Here is a 19,640-nt window from a genome sequence, read left to right on the forward strand (position 1 = left end):
CTCGGGTCACCCAGAGCGTGGCTGTCAGACCCTGTCCGGCCGCGGCCCGCACCCTGGCCCAGCCCCCCCGCTCTGCACCCAGGTGCACTCCCACTCGTCCTTCCCCTGGGCTGGTGGCCTCTGCAAGCCCAGCTTCCTGTCCCCGCGTCCTCGGGTCTCCTTAAGCGGCCCGTGACCCGAGGGCCCCCGCCCTGCTCCTTCCTGAACACTGTCCTTCTGCCCCTTCATCGCCCTTTTCTCCTCGCTCAGCGCCGTCTAGCAGCTTATCTGTAGGTCTTTTTAATCGCTCTGTCCCGTTAGAACAGCAGCTTCGTGAAGGAGGGACTTTGTCTTTCCGTTCACTGTGGTGTCCCTAAACCCAGCCTGCGGTGGTCCTGTGGGGCCGGCAGCCCATGCGGGGCCCAGGACGGGCGCGGTCTCGGCAGTGCCGCGGGGGCCGGCCAGCGGGCCAGGCTGAAATTCCTCAGGGACAGTGACCGCATTTCTGTGCCCCCTGAGCCGTCCCCGCCAGGCGTCCCGGGAGCCGAGTGACGCCCGGCTCGCTGAAGGGCTCTGCCCGGGTGGCCGCGGGCTGCGGGCTCGCCCTGGGGGCCGACCTGGGCCTGGCAGGAGGCCAGGCGGGTGCTGTACCACCGGGTGCGCGGGGCTGGGACGCAGGCGGGGGAGGACGGGGCGCGGTGGGGTCCGGCTCCGCGGAAACAGCGTGTGTGTTCCCAGCTGGGAGCAGTGCCTGGGCCCGGGCCTGGGGGCGACTGGACTGAAGGGACCGGGCCCCGCAGGTCCATCCTGCGACCTTCACAGGACGCGGCCGCCCCGCCCAGCCGCCCCCCGTTCTCTGCCCACGTGTGACATTCGCCAAGGAAAGCTGCGCCGGGGCCTGCATCTGACCGGTGGCTGCCCGCGGGCTCCTGTCGCCCGGGAGGGAGCGCGGTGACCCTGCCCTGCCTGACCTCGCCCTCTTGTCCCCTCAGGTGATCTGCAACTCGTTCACCATCTGCAACGCGGAGCTGCAGGACGTCGGGGTTGGCCTCTACCCCAGGTAAGCAGCGCGGCTCGTTGCCCGGAAGGGCAGCCCTGACCCCAGCCAGGCTCCCTGCCCTTTGGAGATGGAAGGCTGCTGAGGCAGCTGCTCCGAGAGGCAGGCGCACAACCTAGTGATACGCTACCAGGAAATGGAAACGGTTCGCTTGGTAGGCCGCGATGGGCTGGGGGTGGCCAATGCCTAAGTTCTTGTTTCAGGGGGACTTGGCGGTGAGAAGGTGAGGACGGCACGAGCTCATAAGCCCCCCGGGGCCAGAGTCTCCCCCTGCCTGCGCATGCCACCCCCCGCCCCGGCCTGAAGCCCCCGGTCGCCCCCCGCTCGCCGGGTTCATTGGGCGACCCCGGGGAGGCCAGGAGACCTGGGCCTGCCATCTGGGGCGCTTGCCCCTCTCCCTGCGGACCTGCCGCGATGGCGCTACCCGCTGCCTCCACAAGCACGACAGCCACTCCTCACCTCCTGGGGTTTCTCTGCCATCAGCGTAGACTTCCCTGCAGCTCCCTGCGCGTGGAAGAGCACGGCTTCTCTCCTGGGGCTGGACGTCAGCTCGGTTGGCGCCCTCAGAAAGCAGCAGCACGGGAGGCCCAGAGCTCGGCCTCCGCACTCGGACGCCTGGTTCAAATGAGACGTGCCACTGCCCCGCGGCGTGGCCTCGGCAGGGCCTCAGCAGTGGATGGTTCTCCTAAGGTTATCGTGAGGATTAGGTCTGATAATAACCAGGTGCTGAGAGAGGGCTTTCTACACAGCAAGTGTTCCCTTGTGATTTTTATAAGTATTAATTTATGATGCAGCTTAATTTTGTCCCCTTTCCCAGACAATAAAAATGTACCTCCAAGGTAATAAAAAAAAAATAACTGGCCCAAGGTCCAAAATGCACTGGTCAGCCAGGACTGGTCAGCCAGAGAAGCCCAGCGTTCTGTTCTGGAGGAAGTAGTCCCAGCAGTCTTAGCTTGGCTGCGGCGGCTGCAGCAGGGGTGGCAGCTCCTCCGAGGGAGCTCCACGTTGAGACTGTGTCCTGAAGGCTAGCGTGCCTGCTGCAGGACAGGTGGCCGCTGCTGCCCGTTACCTCCACAGGTGCTGCTTTGCAGCAGTTGTTTTCCCCGTCGCATGTGGGATTGCCCGGTGGGCAGCTGCCTACCCATCCCAACCTGGCCGTGGCTCAGAATGTCGTTGTATTGATGAGCTCCCTTGCTCAGCCTCTGGGGTGCATTGCACTTCGGGTGAAGTGGGCCGGCCGCCTCTCGGTGAACCTCTCTGTCGGCCTCCCCTCGGGCCCTTCGGCCATCGCACTCCTCCGCTGTAGCCGTTTACCGTCGCTGAGCCTGACATCTCCTCTTGTCGTTTCCTTTCCTCCAGCATGTCTTTGCTCAACCACAGCTGTGACCCCAACTGTTGTATCGTGTTCAGCGGGCCGCACCTCTTTCTGCGTGCTGTCAAGGCCATCGAGCCGGGAGAGGAGGTAAGGACCCTGCTGAGACCTGCTCATCTGGCCACCCCTGGAGCCAGGGGAGGGACAGCTGCTCACCAGCCTTCCGTGTATGAGTCGAGGTTCTCCAAGAACCAGAACCAGCAGGATAGAGGAGTATGTAAATATCAAGAGAGTTCTTAGAGGAATCACTCCTGTGACCATGGGGTGAGCAAGTCTGAACGCGATAGGGCAGGCACAAGGTAGAAACGCAGTGACAGCGACCCTGGATTCCCCAGGAGAAGCCAGCTGTGGGGACAGACGTTTTCTTGCTGAGTGCTGAAGTCAGCAGTTCTCACTTCAGGGCCCGCAAGGGCCTGGGTGAGGAGGCCTCTCCTTGCTGCAGGCAGAATCCTTTCTTGATGGTAGATGTCATCAGCCATAGGTGCACTCCACTGACCACCGATTTAAATCCATGAAATGTCTTCACAGTGGAGCCAGGCCAGGGCTTGCTTGACCAAACAACTGGACACCATAACCTAACACAAGGAATGAACTGCCTCCACACCTTAATTGCTCGACCGTGAATGCCGGCTGTAGGAGCAGCAGCACTGTAGAGGGACGCTGATTCAGAGCACACACAGCCTCCTGGAGAACATTGCCCCAGCCCTGCAATGTATTGCCAGCTAGGTGGGGCCGTGATTGAGTGTTCAAAAGGCCACTCCACTGTTCTGTCCATCCAGCTGCTTCAGGGTGATGGGGAACATGGTAAGACCAGGGACTTCCACGAGCATGCGCCCATTCCTGCACTTCATTTGCTGTGAAGTGGGTTCCTGATCGGAAGCAGTGCTGTGTGGAATGCCATCTCGGTGGATGAGGCATTCTGTAGTCCACAGGTGGTAGTTTTGGCAGAAGCACTGCATGCAGGGAAGACAAATCTATATCCAGAGTACGTGTCTATTCCAGTGAAAGCAAATCACTGCCCTCCTTCCACAGTGGAAGTGGTACAATGTAGTCAACCTGCCACCAGGTAGCAGGCTGATCACCTGGGGGAATGGTGCCGCACTGGGGACTGAGCGTGGGTCTCTGCTGCTGGCAGACTGGTCGCTCAGCAATGGCTGTAGCGCGCTTGGCCTTGGTGAGGGGACGTCCAAGTCTCTGAGCCCATGCGTAACCTCCATCACTGCCACTGTGGCCACTTTGCTCATGAGCCATTGGGCGATGGTAGGAGAGGCTGGGGAAGGAGGCCTACTGGTATTCACAGAGCGGGTCATCTTACCTACTTGATTATGAAAATCTTCCTCTGCTGAAGTCACCCTCTGGTGAACATTCACACGGGATGCAAACATTTTCATGCTTTTAACCCGTTCAGAAACGTCTACCCACATCCCTCGCCTCCAGACCTCTTTGTCACCAGTTTTCCAGTCGTGATCCTTCCAGGTGCCTGGCCATCCAGCCAAGCTATTGGCCACAGCCCGTGCGTCAATGTATAAAAGCTTGGTTTAGTTTGATGAAAGCTGCTGGGAGCAATATATCAGGAAATGGGTTGGCTTTTGCAAGGGAATTTATTCGGTTAAAAGCTTACGGTCCTGAGCCATCATCAGGAGATCCTGTTCCCCAGGCTGCAGCTGTGGGCGGTCAGGCACATGGCAGGGCGCAGTGGGGGCATCACTCGCCTCCTCCCTCTCCTCCAGGCCTCGTTGCTAGTTCTGCTTTGGGCTGCTCTGTCTGTCGCTTTTCTCTCTCCTGTGTTTGTTGATTTCAACCCCTGGAGGCTCCCCTCTGTCTCTGTGGCCTTTTTCTGTATCAGCAGCTTTTTATTCCTCTGTTTACAAGTAATCCAGTAAGAGGATTAAGACCCACCCTGGGTCACGCCCTACTGAAGGGATCTAATCAAAAGGAAGGTCCCTTAACTGAATCTAATCAAAAGGTCCCTCTATAATACGTCTGCATGCACAGGAGCAGATTCGCTTTAAGAACAGGGCTTTCTGGGTTCCACAGCTGCCAGACACCTACAGCTATTTCTCCTTCCACGCAACACAGACAGTCAGGTTCAGTGCTCTAGGTTCTGCCCACTGAGAGGATTTCCCTTCACCACTGTCCTTCAGGGACATCCAGAAAGGGGCTGCCTTGCATTTACCCACTTCCTCTTGGCACCTGCACGTTGTGCAGAACCATCTGTAAACCGGAACTGAGTTTTCTCCTCCCCAATCAAATGATGATAGGGAACGTCCCGAGGGGCCAGAGCTGAGGGCTGGGAAAGAGAAGGTAACGTGGCGGGAGGGGACCCAGGGCATTCGGGCCACTTCCTCATGCAGCTCGCTGGTGCCTTCAGCACCCACTCTAGCGCTGTCTCGTACATACCACTTCCACTGTATTACGGAGTGCTGCTGTGCATGCCCAGCTTGATGGCTCAGTGGCTCAGACGATACCCAGCTCGTGACAGGCAACTCAGGTCTCACGGAAGCTTGGTGGCCCATGGCTAAGCATTCAGTCCCAGCTGAGGCCCAGGAGCAGGCCAAAAACTGTTGCTCCAAAGGGGAGTAGTTATCTGCAGAGGATGGCAGGGCTTTATGCCAAAACCTGAGGATCTGTGTTGTAATTCTCTTACAGGGGCCTGCCAAAGGCTCCAGACAGCACTTTTCTGTGTCACTGACCCTCCCAGCAGCACGGGGTCTGCTGGATCTCATGGCCCGCTTGGGGCCTGACGCTGAGCCTCCTCTTGTTCCTGTCCCCACTAGAAACTAGTGGTCAGTGGGCTGGAGTGGCACACCCAAATGAGGAGTGTGTTGCTTCCCAGATCCAGAGATGCCAGCTAGGTGTTGGGCCTCTTTTTTGGTCATTGGGGGGCCAGACATAGCAGCTTACCCTTCACTTTAGAAGGACATCGCAACGTGCCCTGCACCCCTGGACACCTGGAAACTTCGCCGAGGTGTAAGGCCCCTGGACGTTTGTTGATTTATCTCAAACCCTCTGACACACCAGCGTCTTACCAGTAAGTCTACAGTGGTTGTTACTCGGCCCTTCCAGTCTGCAGACAGCTAAGCCAGCCTCTTCTGGTGAGTAACCTTCACGACGAACGACGTCTCCCAAGACTTCTGCAAGTGGGCAGTCCGGGACGTGAGCTTGGACCTGCATGAGGTTTGCCTCTTACAACCTGGGCCCAGTTGTGGGTTTAAGATATTTACACTTCCTGGAATCCAGCTTTCTTCCACCTTCTAATTTGCTAAAGTGGATATTTATTGCAAGGAAAACAGTATCATAAGCTTTTATTGCATTTACGCGGCACTCCGCTAATAAACGTGCAGAGGTACCGTATTTTATGTAGACAGGATTTGACTTTGACAAGGCTCCCTCCAAACTGATTTCCGTCTGAATGCACAGACGTACGGCAATACTGAGGGTTTAGATTTTTTTGTCTAAGCCAAATATGTCTTCAAAGCAGCCGAGAGGGGTTTACTGCCTGTGTGGGGGCTGAGGAGTGGCTGTTGACGATGTTTTACTAAATAAGTAGGTGGGCTGACGGGGAAACAAAGACTGTTGTACATGATGGGGTTTTCAGAAACAACAAAGGGGCTGTCTTATATCTTGTTTTTAAGGCTTGGCTGCCAGTTGTTCTCCTTGGTTGGTGTTTATTTAGCTGAGAAAACACCTGTTCTTTCACTCTTCGCCTTCTTTCCATCTCGAGAGCAACAGGCACATCGTTCCTCTTGCATAACACGAATGAGAAATGCTCAGCCCCAGGCCGAGGGGCTCGATGGGTCCCCCTGGCTCTTGGCGAAGTGTCTCCTGCACAGGCCCCTCCCTGAGTCCTTCCCACTCCAGCTGGTTACGAAAATAAAAGCTGCACCCTCCGGGCCAGGCCTGGGAAGGGCCTCCCCGCAGCTAGGCCCCTGCCTCTGTTCCTCCTGTGGTAATGAAGCCTGGCCCTCCGCAGCCCCAGCCTTCCAGGCGCCAGCCTCCGCGGCCACACTGCCCCGACGCGCCTCGTCCTGGCTGCTAGCGAAGCTTTGGAGCGTGCTCTGACTCTTCCGGGGATTTCTCCATCTGACCGCGAGCCTTGGGAGGAAAGGGGACTGTGTCGTACCTATTTCTGCTTCACCGTGGTGCCTCGCCCTTGACCTTGCTCCAGGAGGCATTCGAGAACTGCCCTAAGAGAACGTGGAGTTAATTGAGCATACCACGGAGACAACTGCGACTTGCAGCTCTTCACCCTGTGGGACAACTGCACTCCCCAGTGTAGACCGCTGCAGCGCTGGAGGAGGCTGGCGTCGGTGGTGTAGACCGCTGCAGCGCTGGAGGGGGCTGGTGTCCGCAGTGTAGACTGCTGCAGTGCTGGAGGAGGCTGGCGTCGGTGGTGTAGACCACCACAGCGCTGGAGGGGGCTGGTGTCCGCAGTGTAGATCGCCGCAGCGCTAAAGGAGGCTGGCCACCATGGTGTAGACAGCATCAGGCATCCGTGGTGTAAACAGTGCAGCCCTGAAGGGGGCTGGCCGCCACGGTGTAGACAGCGCAGCCCTGAAGGGGGCTGGCCACCGCGGTTTAGACAGCACAGCCGTGAAGGAGGCTGGCTGCCGTGGTGTAGACAGCACAGCCGTGAAGGGGGCTGGCATCCCTAGTCCCTGCGCAGACTCTAATCCTTAAGTTACCCCAGATAATCCAAGTACACCCTGCACATTTCAGAGGGAAGCGTGGAGGCAGGGGTAGGGAGGCGGGAACGAGAGGAGGCACGTTAGGCATTCCCTGAGCGGTGGCTCCTCCCTTTACTGTGCATCGCCAGCTAACCTGGCTAAAGGGACCTTAGAGAACTTGGGTAACTTCCGGGCGACAGTCTCGCGGTCTGGCTCTGTTGCTTTTGGCGTGGGTTCTGGGTGGGGGTCCACCGGAACAGAACCCCACGAGGGTGACTGGAGCGGCGCCGCGGAGCACCCACCTGCTCGGTGCTGGGAGTAGATGGACAGCCCCAGGCCGGGCCGGGCTGGATCCACCCTGAGGGCCCCTTTGCATCTCGCGGCGGCTCTCGAGCGCGTGTGGCCAGGAGAGCAGCGTCAGAGGCGGCCTCGGCCGGGGGGGGCGGCGTGCCTGGGCTCGGGCTGCGCAGAGCGCGGCAGGCTGGCCGGGGAGCAGCGGGCGCTGTGGGCCCTAGGACGCCGGCTCCGCGCGTTTGTGCCTGTCCGTCTGTCTGCCTCCCCATGTGCCCGCCTCCCGACGGGGGCTGCGTTTGGCTGGCGCCGCGGCTCCCGGGCTGGCGGGCCCCTGGGCGCACTCCGAGCACAGGAGGAAGGCCGGAGAAGGGAGCTGGCAGCCTGGCCCCCTCGCGGGCGCGGCAGCCTGGACGGGCCACAGCTGCTTGGCACGCACACGCCAGGGGCCGCGGGCTCCTGGGGGCCACGTCCACCCGGGAGACACCCCGGCACGGCCCAGCAAGTGCATCTGAGCCCCCAGCTCAGCTCCAGGGTGTCTGGGGCCTCGAGGGCTGCTCTGCCTACTGCTCGCTCCCCGGGCCCGCACCCCCTGCGCCACCGTGGGTGCAGGAGCTCCAGGCGCCAAGTGCAAGGGGGATGAGGCCGAGCCGCCTGCAGGGGTGGAGGCGCAGCTGAGGGAGCTGGGGGCCCAGGGCAGCAGGAGGCCGGCGTGCACCCTCCAGCCAGAGCCGCCCCAGGTGGGAGCAGGGGCTGGGGGACACGTCCTGAGTGCAATCCTGGGGCCGCGGGGGGCCGTAGAGGCGGGGGGGGGGCGGGCCTGGGGGTGTTCTCTAGACACAGGGGAGGGGCTGGGGACCTCAAACAGGGGAGGGGCTGGGGGCCTCAGATACAGGGGAGGGGCTGGGACCTTAGATGCAGGGGAGGGGCTGGGGGGCTTCAGATACAGGGGAGGGGCTGGGGGCCTCAGACAGGGGAGAGGCTGGGGCCTTAGATGCAGGGGAGGGGCTGGGGGCCTTAGATGCAGGGAAGGGGCTGGGGGCTTTAGATGCAGGGGAGGGGTGGGGGGCCTCCGGGCAGACAATCAGCTGTGAGTTGAGGAGGAGGGCAGGGCCGGCAGCAGGTGCACCCCGGGCTCGCCCTGCAGGTGAGGGGGCTGCGGCACAGAGCCGGGCAGGCAGGGGCCTCGCTGGGGGGCGCCGAGCCAGGGAGCTGTGCGCCGTGTCTTCTGGGGGAGGCAGGGTTGGCAGAGCGAGGGGCAGGTGGCGCGGGCCTCCAGGTGAGGGGTGTTTTGGGTGCGACCCGGGTGCAGCCAGGTGGCGGTGAAGAGGGAAACGGAGGCTTAGAAACCGGAATTAGCTGGACCTGAGGCCTGCCCGGCTGGGGAGAGGAGACCAGCGCTTACATTTGATGGTACAAGGAGGAGATGGTTGAAAACCATTCAGTTCAGACCCAGTATGAGCAGATCGTAATTGTGACAGAGCAATTCCAGGAATGAAAACAGGGGCTAATTTTAATTTTGTCTCATTTTCCCTCAGTTGTAGGTAATAAAAAGATGGTTTAATAGAAAAGGGATTCTTTTTTCCTTGAGATTTCCAAGTCAGCAACATATTCCAGATCCAGGAAATCTCTTTCATAATATTACTCAAATGTCGGAAATTATTTACTGCATTTCATAGAAGAGCTGCTGTAAAGTGGCAAAGCAGTGGCCAGTGGCATTAATATTTTAATGCTGTTTTGTTCTGTGCCATCAGAGCATCCACCGATCAATGGCAAATGTTGTCTGTACGTTCCCGCTAAAGGAGCCCTACATTTAGTGAACAGATTTGCCATTAAAACTGGGGAGTCAGTGAGTCTTTAATCAGAGTTTTTTATCTTTGGCTGACAAAGTGGTTTAGCTGTTATTGCCCCTTAGTAATCTGGCCAAGCTCGTTCCAGAATCATTAATAAAAGATTGCCTCCACCGAGCCCATCAGCTTTGATACAGCGGATTTTGCAAACTTCAGAAACACAAGAGAGGCCCACAGGGAAGGGGGGTCGCCCTTCCACGGCACTGGAGGATGCCAAGCTCGAGGACGGCCGAGCTTCAGATAGGCCGTGGGAGGAAGGCGGCGGCCACCAAGGCAGCGAGGCGCCACAGCTGCGGGCAGGGCCTAGTGACAGGCCGGCGGCAGGCCCGGGGCCCCGGGGAGAGGCTTTGCCCCACAGCACGCACGCCTTCTGCTGGGAGCGGGGCGGGTGCCCCAGGAAGCGCCCTCAGAGCAGTGTGGAGGCGGGAGGTAGACCGAGGCAGCGGGGGGAGCAGAAGGCCTTCGCCTAGTCCTGGTCACGGCATCCGGTGACCCTGGGACACAGGTAAGCACGCTGAGTCCCTGTCGGGGTTTGGTGGAAGAGCCTGTGGGGGCCCGCTGGGCCTGGCCTGCTCTTCGTGGTCTGGGTCCGTCGTGGTCTTGGGCTGGTCATGCGTGTGTCCTCAGCGTGGCAGCCTGGAGCTGGTGGCTTCCCGGGCACGTTGGGATCACCCAGCGCCTACTGCCCGCCGGCTGGCCTGGGAGGGGGCTGGCCTGAGAGTCAGCCCAGGAGGGCCCTGAGAGGCTCTCCCCTGCTCACGCAGAGGAGCGGCCCTGCTCCCGAGGTCGCCCGCGGGCTGTTGGGGAGCGCGCTCAGAGCGGGTGCCTGGGAGTCTTGAGTAAGGTGCTCCATGAAACAGGAGGAACGTGCGCGGAGGGTGGCCCCTTGGCACGCAGAGGCAGCCGGCGTCAGGTCAGGAGACGGAGGAGGAACTGGGGCAGGAGCCGCCGGGTGCCGCTGAAGAGCGCCGTCCAGGCAGGGGTTTGCGTTACAGGCGAGTGACAGCGCTACCGCCCTGGAGAAGTAAGCCTCTCCTGCCACCCTCCTGGAGGTGCCGGCCCTGAGGCCGTAGGAAGCCTCGGCTGAGGGGGGCCCAGTGCCCTCTGCTGTCCGTGGACCCAGGCCTTGCGCCCCCCGGGGAGGGCGGGCACACAGGAGAGGTTCTCCAGGGCAGGCGCGCCCACCTCGGGTGTGGAGCAGCATGCGAGGGCGGCTGCCCCAGCGGGCCCAGAGGGGGCCCTTCAGATCCGGCTGCGGCTCCTGTCGCCGTGGTGGTCCCTTCCACCAGGTCCGATGGACCCTTCTTCCTGAGGCTGCACCCCGCCAGTGGGACGGTGTCTGCCCCGCGGCCCTCCCCACACAAGCCAGAGCATGCTCTGCAGACAGGCGGCGCATGGCCCCAGGGAGCTTTTGTCACCTCAGTGGCTAGTCCTGCTTCCTCAGCTCCTACAGTATTCCTTTCTTCTACCACACGTACCCTCACGAGTCCTTTCTGCATTTAAAAGCAAATAACTAGGTGATCTTCGTAGTGTTATGAGCTGATACGGGTTCCAGAAGAAGCAAAGCTCAGAAAAGGTGAGAGAAGCAGGAGAGCCCTGGTGGGGCGGTGTGATGGTCAGGCTGATGTGTCAGCACGGGCAGGTAACTGTGCCCAGCTGTTTGGTCAAGCAAGCCCTGGGCTAACTGTAACACAAGGGCATTTATGGACTTGAGTCACCAGTGACTTTACTGCAGTGGAGTGGGAGATCATAGATAGCTGATTACAGTTACATCAGTCAGGGAGACTGCCGTCAGCAAGAGTGATGCTTTATCCGGTCAGCTGAATGCCTTAAAAGGGGAAGTGACTCCAGCATTGAGAGAGAATTTCCCAGCTCGTCTTTGGACAGCCAACGTCTCCCAGAACTCATCAAGAACCTTCACTGGACTTTCAGAGTCCCTGGGTGCAGCCTGCCTGCGGAACCTGGACTTGTGCCTCCCCACAGCTGCGTGAGAGCCTCTTATAGAATCACATACTATTGACAGGTATCTCCTGCTGATTCTATTTCCCTAGAGAACCCTGGCTAATACAGGTAGGAATTGGGTTGTTTATTATAAATAGAGTCATCAGGTTAGATCTCGAGAGAAAGTGAGATTTGGTGAAAACCCAGAGATGAGGGTCGCCATGGTTCACCCGCGGGCAGGGCTGCGGGAGTGGGTGCTGCAAGGAGCACGAGGCAGCGAGGAGGTGGAGCCATGGCCTGCACGCCGGGCCCCGGAGACCCCCGCCTGCGAGCCAGCTGTGGCTCTTCATAGCGCACAGGAGTGATGCCCAAGCGGGTCCCTGCAGCTGCTGCTGTGGAATCTCCCTCCCGTGTCCACATGTCGGCCGTGGACGCTGGCCGGGATGGGCCGGGGCTGCCGGTGGGCTCCGCTCTGGGCCCTGGCCGCGCTCTGGCCGTGGGGGCGCTGGGCGCTCCTGAACACAGGGTCCCTTCTCAGCAACGCCGGCTGGTGCACCTGGACACCAGGGAGGAAGTCGTGAGGCCGCTGCGCTTCCAGGGCCAGACGGTAGCGGTGGAAAGGCAGAAGGAAGCTGGACACGTGCCCGGCAGGGGAGCGCCACGATCGCGAGGGCCACTGCCCTCCAGCCGTGCTGACCCCTGCCTCTCCCCAAATGTGGAAAGCTCGACCGCGTACTTTGCGGGAGTGGACGACGGCATTTGCGGGCTCCCCTGTTAAAAAAGCAGCTGGATTTGTATGTTTTTAAGCTAGAGCCAACAGAATTTCCCGGTGGATCAGGTGGCATGTCCAAAAGAAAGAGAAGTCAAGGTTGACTCCAGGGTTTCCTCTTGGGTCATGCGAGAAGTGCGTCACTGACCCGGGATGGTTCCAGCTGACGTGGAGCTGGTTTGGGGCTGGGGGAATCGGGTTCCGTTTTGCGTATTTAAGTTAGACTTTCCCTACATTAGATTTCCACTCGCGTGCGGGGTGTGTAACTGTTGTGCTGCGACCTGAAGACGTGGCTCAGAGCAGAACCCAGGGCGAGAAGGAAGGCGCGCTCCCCATTGACCCTGTCACCTCCGGGGGCCTTCGCCGCCCCAGGCGCGCCCGTCCGCTGTCCCTGACGGTGGGGGGGGGCGGCGACTTAGCAGCCCGGCCAGGCCTGCGTTCTGACAGCAGATGTTCCCTCTGCGGAAATTATTCCACAGTTCTCACTAGTCATAAGTAAGAGAACCATTCCCTTTCGTAAGTTCAAAGATACCAAATTTGGACGGCCCTAAATTCCTCGAGGCAGCTGGAGAGTTCATGAGCATGTAAGAGCACCTGCCGCCTCTTTGCTTGCCAGGGATGAATCTGCTTCTTTCGTTGCCAGCGGTCATAGACTTTATTACCACACCTGGGCCTACCCGCCTCTCGAAATCCTGTTAAATGCTGTAAAACACTGCGTGAACCGCGCGCACACCGCACGGCGAGGCCCGGGAGGAAAGGCCTTAGCCGTCGCCTGCCGCTATTGTCCTGGGTGGCAGGGCAGGCTTCTCCCCTGTCGGCGCACGGTGGGCACACGGGCCCTTAGCGCCCAGCAGGGCCGTGGCCGCCGCGGGGAGGGTGCACAGCCCCGTGACCGCCCCGCTCCCCCTCCGCAGCTCACCATCTGCTACCTGGACGTGCTGACCACCCGCGCCGAGCGCCAGCAACTGCTGAGGGACCAGTACTGCTTCTCGTGCGACTGCCTGCGGTGCCAGAGCCAGGACAAGGTACGTGGCCGGAGCAGCCTGGGCACCTCCCAGTGCTGCCGTTAATCCAAAACTTTTAAACAGCCCAGGGCCAGGGAGAAAGAAAGGTAAATGAAACGACGACGGCTGCACTGCACGAGCGTCATTTCCTGAAATCTCCTCCCCCACCCGGCTGCACGAGCTGAGCCACAGGCCGGCGCCCTGGACGTAGAGCCTGGTGGGAACGCAGGCGCTACCCCTAGAATTAAAGGGGCCTTGAAGGCCAGATGCCACCGCGGCGTCTAGCAAGAGGACTAAATTACGCTGTGATCGATGACAGTTCCTGCTCAGGAGTGCATGAGCGCTTTGCACCCGGGCTTTCCTTTCTGTAAACTGTCTTCTGTGAGGCTTTTGCGGCAGCACTTTGTCATATGGCGATCCCTTCTCTAGCCACTGCTCCTCTCTGAGAAAGAAAGGACAACCAAGATAAACGCCACAAGGTGATGAAGGAGACTTCCCCGTATCACTCATAGGCAGTCCTCACTTTGAACCTATTTGTTGTGCACACAATTGTGTTACCTGATGAAATCTTATTTTTGCAGAGTGTTTTATTTTTTATTCTTTCATAATCATTGTATCATTTGATCTCAATAATTATAAATGAGGAATCTGGACTCAGGAAGGGTGAGGAGATGCCTCTATGACAGGTGAAGGGACAAGGGGCAGAGCCAGATCTCCACTGGACCTTGTGACGTGACCTCGTGCCTTGCCTTGATCACGGGGACTTCTGGTGCAGCCCACACTGATGGAGGGAGGATCGTCAGGTGGTTCTCAGCCGCAGGAAGTCAGAGGACAGGCTCAGCTTTGCCTTAAGGAAACTTTTAGAATTAAGTGAATTAAGTGGGAAAAGTTGGATCCACTGCTAATAACTCTGAGATTCCAAAATAGCACTTTTTCTACCCTCCCTAGTTAATATTTTGCCTCTGGCAAGCATGCCAGAAAGCAGAAGGATCCCTTGAGATCCCTACCCAGACTGTCATCTGGAATCCCAGCATGCCCGCCAGCATCTTGACTGGGGGAGACGCGTCTCGGGTTTTGTGCCTGTGTATCGTAGACCCTCAACAAGTTCTCGAATGCAAGGTGATTGTGTTTTATTAAAATTGGGGTTGTGGTCACTTTTGTTTTATTATAATAGTTTATTATAATAACACTATGAGTTAAAATACTGTATTAAGAAGGATCTGTTTACAAATTACAAGTAACAGCTAAAACTGGCTTTTTTCATTTTTTTATTAGAGAAGTTTTAACTTTATGGAAAATTCATGCATAAAATACAGAGTTCCCATATATAACTCTCTTATTAACACCTTGCATTAGTGTGGTACATTTGCTACAGAACACTTTTCTAATTTTACTATTAACTCTAGTCCATGGTTTACTCTAGGGTTCACTGTTTGTGTTGGACAGTCCTATGGATATATTTTTAAAATATTTATTTTAGTAACATATGTACAACCTAACATTTCCCCTTTTAACCACATTCAAATATATATTTTAATGCTGCTGATTACATTCACAATGTTGTACTACCATCACCACCATCCATTACCAAAACTTTTCCATCATCCCAAATAGAAACTGTATTTTTTTTTAAGATTTATTTATTTATTTCTCTCCCCTTCCCCGCCCCCACCCCGGTTGTCTGTTCTCTGTGTCCATTTGCTGTGTTCGCTTCTGTTGTTGTCAGCAGCATGGGAATCTGTGTGTCTTTTTGTTGCATCATCTTGTTGTGTCACCTCTCCGTGTGTGCGGCGCCATTCCTGGGCAGGCTGCACTTTTTTTCATGCTGGGCGACTCTCCTTACGGGGTGCACTCCTTGCACGTGGGGCTCCCCTACACAGAGACATCCCCGCGTGGCAGGGCACTCCTTGCATGCATCAGCACTGCACATGGGCCAGCTCCACGCGGGTCAAGGAGGCCCGGGGTTTGAACCGCGGACCTCCCATGTGGTAGGTGGATGCTCTAACCACTGGGCCAAGTCCACCGCCCCAAAACTGTACATTTTAAGCCTTAACTCCCCATTCCCTTTCCCCACCCCAGCCCCGGTAATCTGTGTTCTACATAATGTCTCTGAATTTGCTTCTTTTACTTATTGCATATCAGAGCTTATACTATTGTCCCTTTGTGTCTGGCTTAATCTCACTTAACTTTATGTCTTCAAAAGTCATCTATGTTGTTGCATGTATCAGGACTTCATTCCTTTGTATGGCCGAAAAAAATGTGTAATTATCACATTTTGTTTACCCATTCTTTGGTTGATGGATACTTGGGTTGCTTCCATCTTTTGGCAGTTGCGAATAATGTTGCTATGAATATAGGTGTGCAAATATCTGTTTGAGTCCCTGCTCTCAGTTCTTTTGGGTGTATACCTAGAAGTGGGATGGCCAGTGTTTCAGTTTCCTAGCCTGCTTAAGCAAATGCCCTGAAATGTTTCAGCTTAAACAACGGGAATTTATTCACTCATGGTTTTGAGGACATGAAAATGTCCAAATCAAAGCATCATCAAGGTGATGTTTTCTTCCCAAAGACCAGCTGCCAGTGATCCTTGCTCTTCTGTCACATTTCAAGGCACATGGTGGATATACTGGTCTCTCCCTTCTCTTCCGGGTTTTGTCGACTTCAGTTTCTTGCTTCCATGGCTTTCTCTCTCTTTTGTCTGAATTTCATTCTCTTGTAACCGACTCCAGTAACAGGATTAAAACCTGTCTCGCTGAGGTGGCCACACCTTAACTGCAGCAGCCTCATCAGAACTCCTACTTACAGTGTGGTCACACCCATAGGAATGAATTAACTTCAAAGTCTTTCTGGGGGACATGCAGCTTCAAACTACATAACCAGGTAGTATGGTAATTCTATACTTAAGTTTCTGAGGAACTGCCAAACTGTCTTCCACAGGGGTTACATCATTTTACATTCCCATCAATAATAAATTAATGTTCCTATTCCTCCACATCCTCTCCAACACTTGTTATTTCCCATTTTTAAAAATAATAGCCTTTCCAGTGGGTGTGAAATGGCATCTCATTGTGGATAGAATAAAACTATCTATTTCTCCCTTCAAATCTTTCAGTATTTGCTTCATGTAATTTGGAACTCTACTGTAAGGTGCATATATAATTGTTATGTCTTCTGGATATATTGACCCCTTTATCAGTATATAATGGCCTTTTTTTCCCTTATAACCATTTTGGACTTAAGACCTATTCTTATCTGCTATTAATGTAGCCACCCCAGCTCTCTTTTGGTTACTAGTTGAAGGAAAATTTTTTTCCATCCTTTCCTTTTCAACCTGTCTTATGTCTTTGAATTTAAGGTGAGTCTCTTGTGAATAGCATACAGTTGGGTTGTGCTTTTTTAGCTATTCTTTCAGTTTCTGCCTTTTGACTGGAGAGTTTAATCCATTTACATTTAAAATAGCTACTGATAATGCAGGATTTTCTTCTGTCATTTTGCTATTTAGTTTTTGAAAGTCTCATACCTTTTTTTTTTGGTCCCTCAATTCTTTCATTAATGCCTACTTTCATATTTGATATTTTGTGTATGTTATACCAGATTGAGTCCCTATTATACCAGATTGAGTCCCTTTTCTTTGTGGTTACCATGAAGTTGAAATTTAGCATCCTAAAAATAAAGTATAAAATATTTATTTTTTATTTGATACCAGCTTAACTTCAGTAGCAAACACATGCACTGTTCCTACACCTCTCTGCTCCCACACCTTTTTTAATACTTGTTACAAATTATATCTTTGTACATTGTATGCCCAAAACTATAGATTTATCATTACTTGTTGTGCATTTGCATTTTAGTACTTGTAAGAACTAAGAGGTGGAGTCACATGCCAAAAATGCAGTACAATAGTCCTGGCACCTGTAATTACCCAAGCGGTTACCGTCCCCATCGGTCTTTAGGTGCCTGTGCCACTTTGATCCAGTGTCCTCCCTTTAGCACTGTCTCATGCTCCGTTTAGCAGGTCCAGTGGTGGTGAACTCCCTCAGCTTTTGTTTATCTGTGGATGTCTAATCTCTCCCTCATTATTACAAGAAAGTCTTGCCAGATATAAAATTATTGATTGGCAGTTCTCTTTCAACAGTTTACATATTTCAGCCCACTACCTCTTTGCCTCCATGGTTTCTAATGAGAAATGGGTATGTAATTAAACAGGACTCTCCTTATATAACTTACTGCCTTTCTCTTACAATGTCAGGTCTCTCTCCTTGTCCTTTACTTTCAAAAGACTGGTGGTATGTGACGGTATATTTTCCTTCACGTTTACCGTATTTGGTGTTCTCTGGGTCTCTTGGCTGTGCACATGCAGGTCTTTTAACAAGTTTGGGAAGTTTTCTTTCATTACTCCTTTGACTATTCCTTAGACATCCTTAGCATGTGGCTGTTGTCTCGCAGTCCCAAGATGACTGCTGCCGTCCAGCCCTCAGTTAGTGTGTCTGTGCTCTAGACAGGAACAAGAGGAGGTGACACAAGGTGAAGAGCAAAGGGAAGCCCTCTTAGGGATTTCTACTGTATCATAGTCACATGGCCGCCCTTTGCAGTGAAAGAGCCCAGGAAGCGGCTTTTTTAGCTTTTGAGTGTTATATCATGGGAGAAGAGGGCTGCCGGTGGGTAGCCGATGCATTGTATCTATTGTACCATTGAGACAATTTTCTTTCCTATCTTGAGCTTAAAGTTCATTTAATATTGTGTTAGAAATAGACCAAACTGTGCTATTAAAAGAGTGTCCAGTTCTGCTGGACTCTCACTGTCTTTTTCTACCTGGCTGGGTGATCTTGGGCAGCTCATCCAACCTCTGGATTATTCTGTAACATGAGGGAATTGGACGTAAGGTCCCTTCCAGCTCTATTATTCCATGTTCCTATGGAATGTTTCCTCTTGGAAGTGAGTAGCATATGTACTTTGATCAGAATATAAATTTGATTTGCAATAAATCCATCAGTTATATTTTCATGTTTCCATTTATCTAGAATTTTGTTCTGGTGAGATATAAACATTCCTCCTGGACTCTCTTTGCTGTTGATTTATTTAGAAAAAAGCAAAATGGGGTGAATTCAGCTTAGTGCATTCCCAAACTATTTCAAATTCAGTATTAGCTCAGTCAAAATTAATTTTGCTTCAGTTCCTAGATTTAAATTTTCTAATATTTTTCTGCTAAATTCCTCTCACCAGGTTTCTGTATCAAGCAATATTTATTATGTGTCCATATCTGCATGTTACTGGACCTGCATGATAGCATGTTTCCAGAAGGCAGGAGTCCCTTGAAATGCAGGTATAATTTGCATGTGATGAGTTGTCCTTTATAATCAGCAGCAGTTTAGTTTCCGGAGAAAACAAAACTTACCTTCTAGAGGAGGTTTTGGAAATAATTTGGACTTTGGTTTGGCTTGCTGGGGTTGGAAGCCAGGGCCATAGAAGCAGACCTGAGCAGATACAATAGTTTGTATCCGTAGGTTGGTGGGTGGTGGCTTCCCTGCTCCCATGGATGCCATTCCCATCTACCACAAACATCTTCTCTCGCTTGTCATGGCAGTCTTCTTGTCTGAAGCATATTGTCTTTGATTCTTCTTTTCAAGCTCTGCCAATCTACTCAGGTCCTTACTGCCTCTCTCCTGGGCTGTTGACATGACCCTGGTCCCCTGGCTCTCTATGTCGTCTCTTTCATCCACGCTGCGCTCTGTTTTAGAGCAGGCATCCTCTGCTTCCGTGTCATTACGTTGCTGAGAACTTTTTAGGCATTAGGCATTACTTAGTCTTCAGGATAAACGTCAAGCTCTTAGCTTGGCATCCCCTGCCCCCCAGAGTCATGGCCCCAAGTTCCAACCAGCCAACCTCCCTCCCCGCCTTCCTTCCTTCCTTTTCTTTTCTGTTTTTTTTTTCCTTCAAACTTACCCACCTGTTTTATTTAACAGCAGACCCTTTCCCTACCCAGAAGACTTTGAACTATCTTAAAGACATATACACACGTGTACACACATTTTTGTAAGTATATATAAGTATAAATTAAATACAGTGGTAATAAATTTTAGATTATTTTTAGAAATAGGAGTGGCAGGAAATAGAATGAAATCAAGATAATATCCAAAATGAATACCTTGTGATCCTCTCCAGTAGCTAGAAATGAATCCACACATTTATTCTAAATTTCTCACCAGGCAAAACCAAAAGACGTCAAGACTAATCTCCACATTCACAGCAGCCGTAAAGTTAAGCTCACACTCATTCCTGGGCAGAAGCTTTAACCGTTCCGAGCGCTGAGGCCCGAGACCCTCGGGGTCCCCCGAGCCTGGGCGGGCAGCGTTCAGACTCGCAGCGACGGGAACCCTGGTCGTGTATGCTCCTCACTGTGGCTGAGCGGCATCCCCTCGCAGTAAACCCCGAGCAAGAGCAGGAGGGGCGCGCACGGCGCTCGCGGTTCCCGCCGCCGATGGTTTCCTTCCTCCCGAGAGCAGTCAGTCCGTCCAGAGAAAAGTAGGCGCGTGGCCGTCAGCAGCCCTTCACCCGCGCTGGCGCTGCAGGCTCTCGGCCTTCAGTTCTTAAATCTGTGCCGCAGTAAACCCGCGTGTCGAGCTGGGAGGCCCTGCGCTCCGGCCCCGCTGAAAGCCCGCTCGGCGCCCCCGCCGCCCCTGCCCCGGGCTGCTCCCAGCCGTGACCCGCCCTGG

The 19,640-nt window shown here is 54.5% G+C and overlaps 1 protein-coding gene across 3 annotated transcripts in view; it reads left to right on the forward strand.

The window, feature by feature from the left end:
• The window catches only part of SMYD3 (SET and MYND domain containing 3), a 748,180-nt gene that overhangs the window by 603,889 nt on the left and 124,651 nt on the right, over positions 1-19,640 (forward strand). For 2 of the 3 annotated variants that reach the window (XM_058309394.1, XM_071207324.1), the window contains exons 6-8: positions 972-1,039; positions 2,396-2,498; positions 12,841-12,951. In XM_058309394.1, coding sequence (XP_058165377.1) covers positions 972-1,039; positions 2,396-2,498; positions 12,841-12,951 — 282 coding nt within the window. The remainder of the gene's footprint in view (positions 1-971; positions 1,040-2,395; positions 2,499-12,840; positions 12,952-19,640) is intronic. The other variant, XM_058309396.1, reaches the window with a different exon arrangement.

This window comes from Dasypus novemcinctus, chromosome 13 (genome assembly GCF_030445035.2).
Source record: "Dasypus novemcinctus isolate mDasNov1 chromosome 13, mDasNov1.1.hap2, whole genome shotgun sequence".
NCBI lineage: Eukaryota > Metazoa > Chordata > Mammalia > Cingulata > Dasypodidae > Dasypus > Dasypus novemcinctus.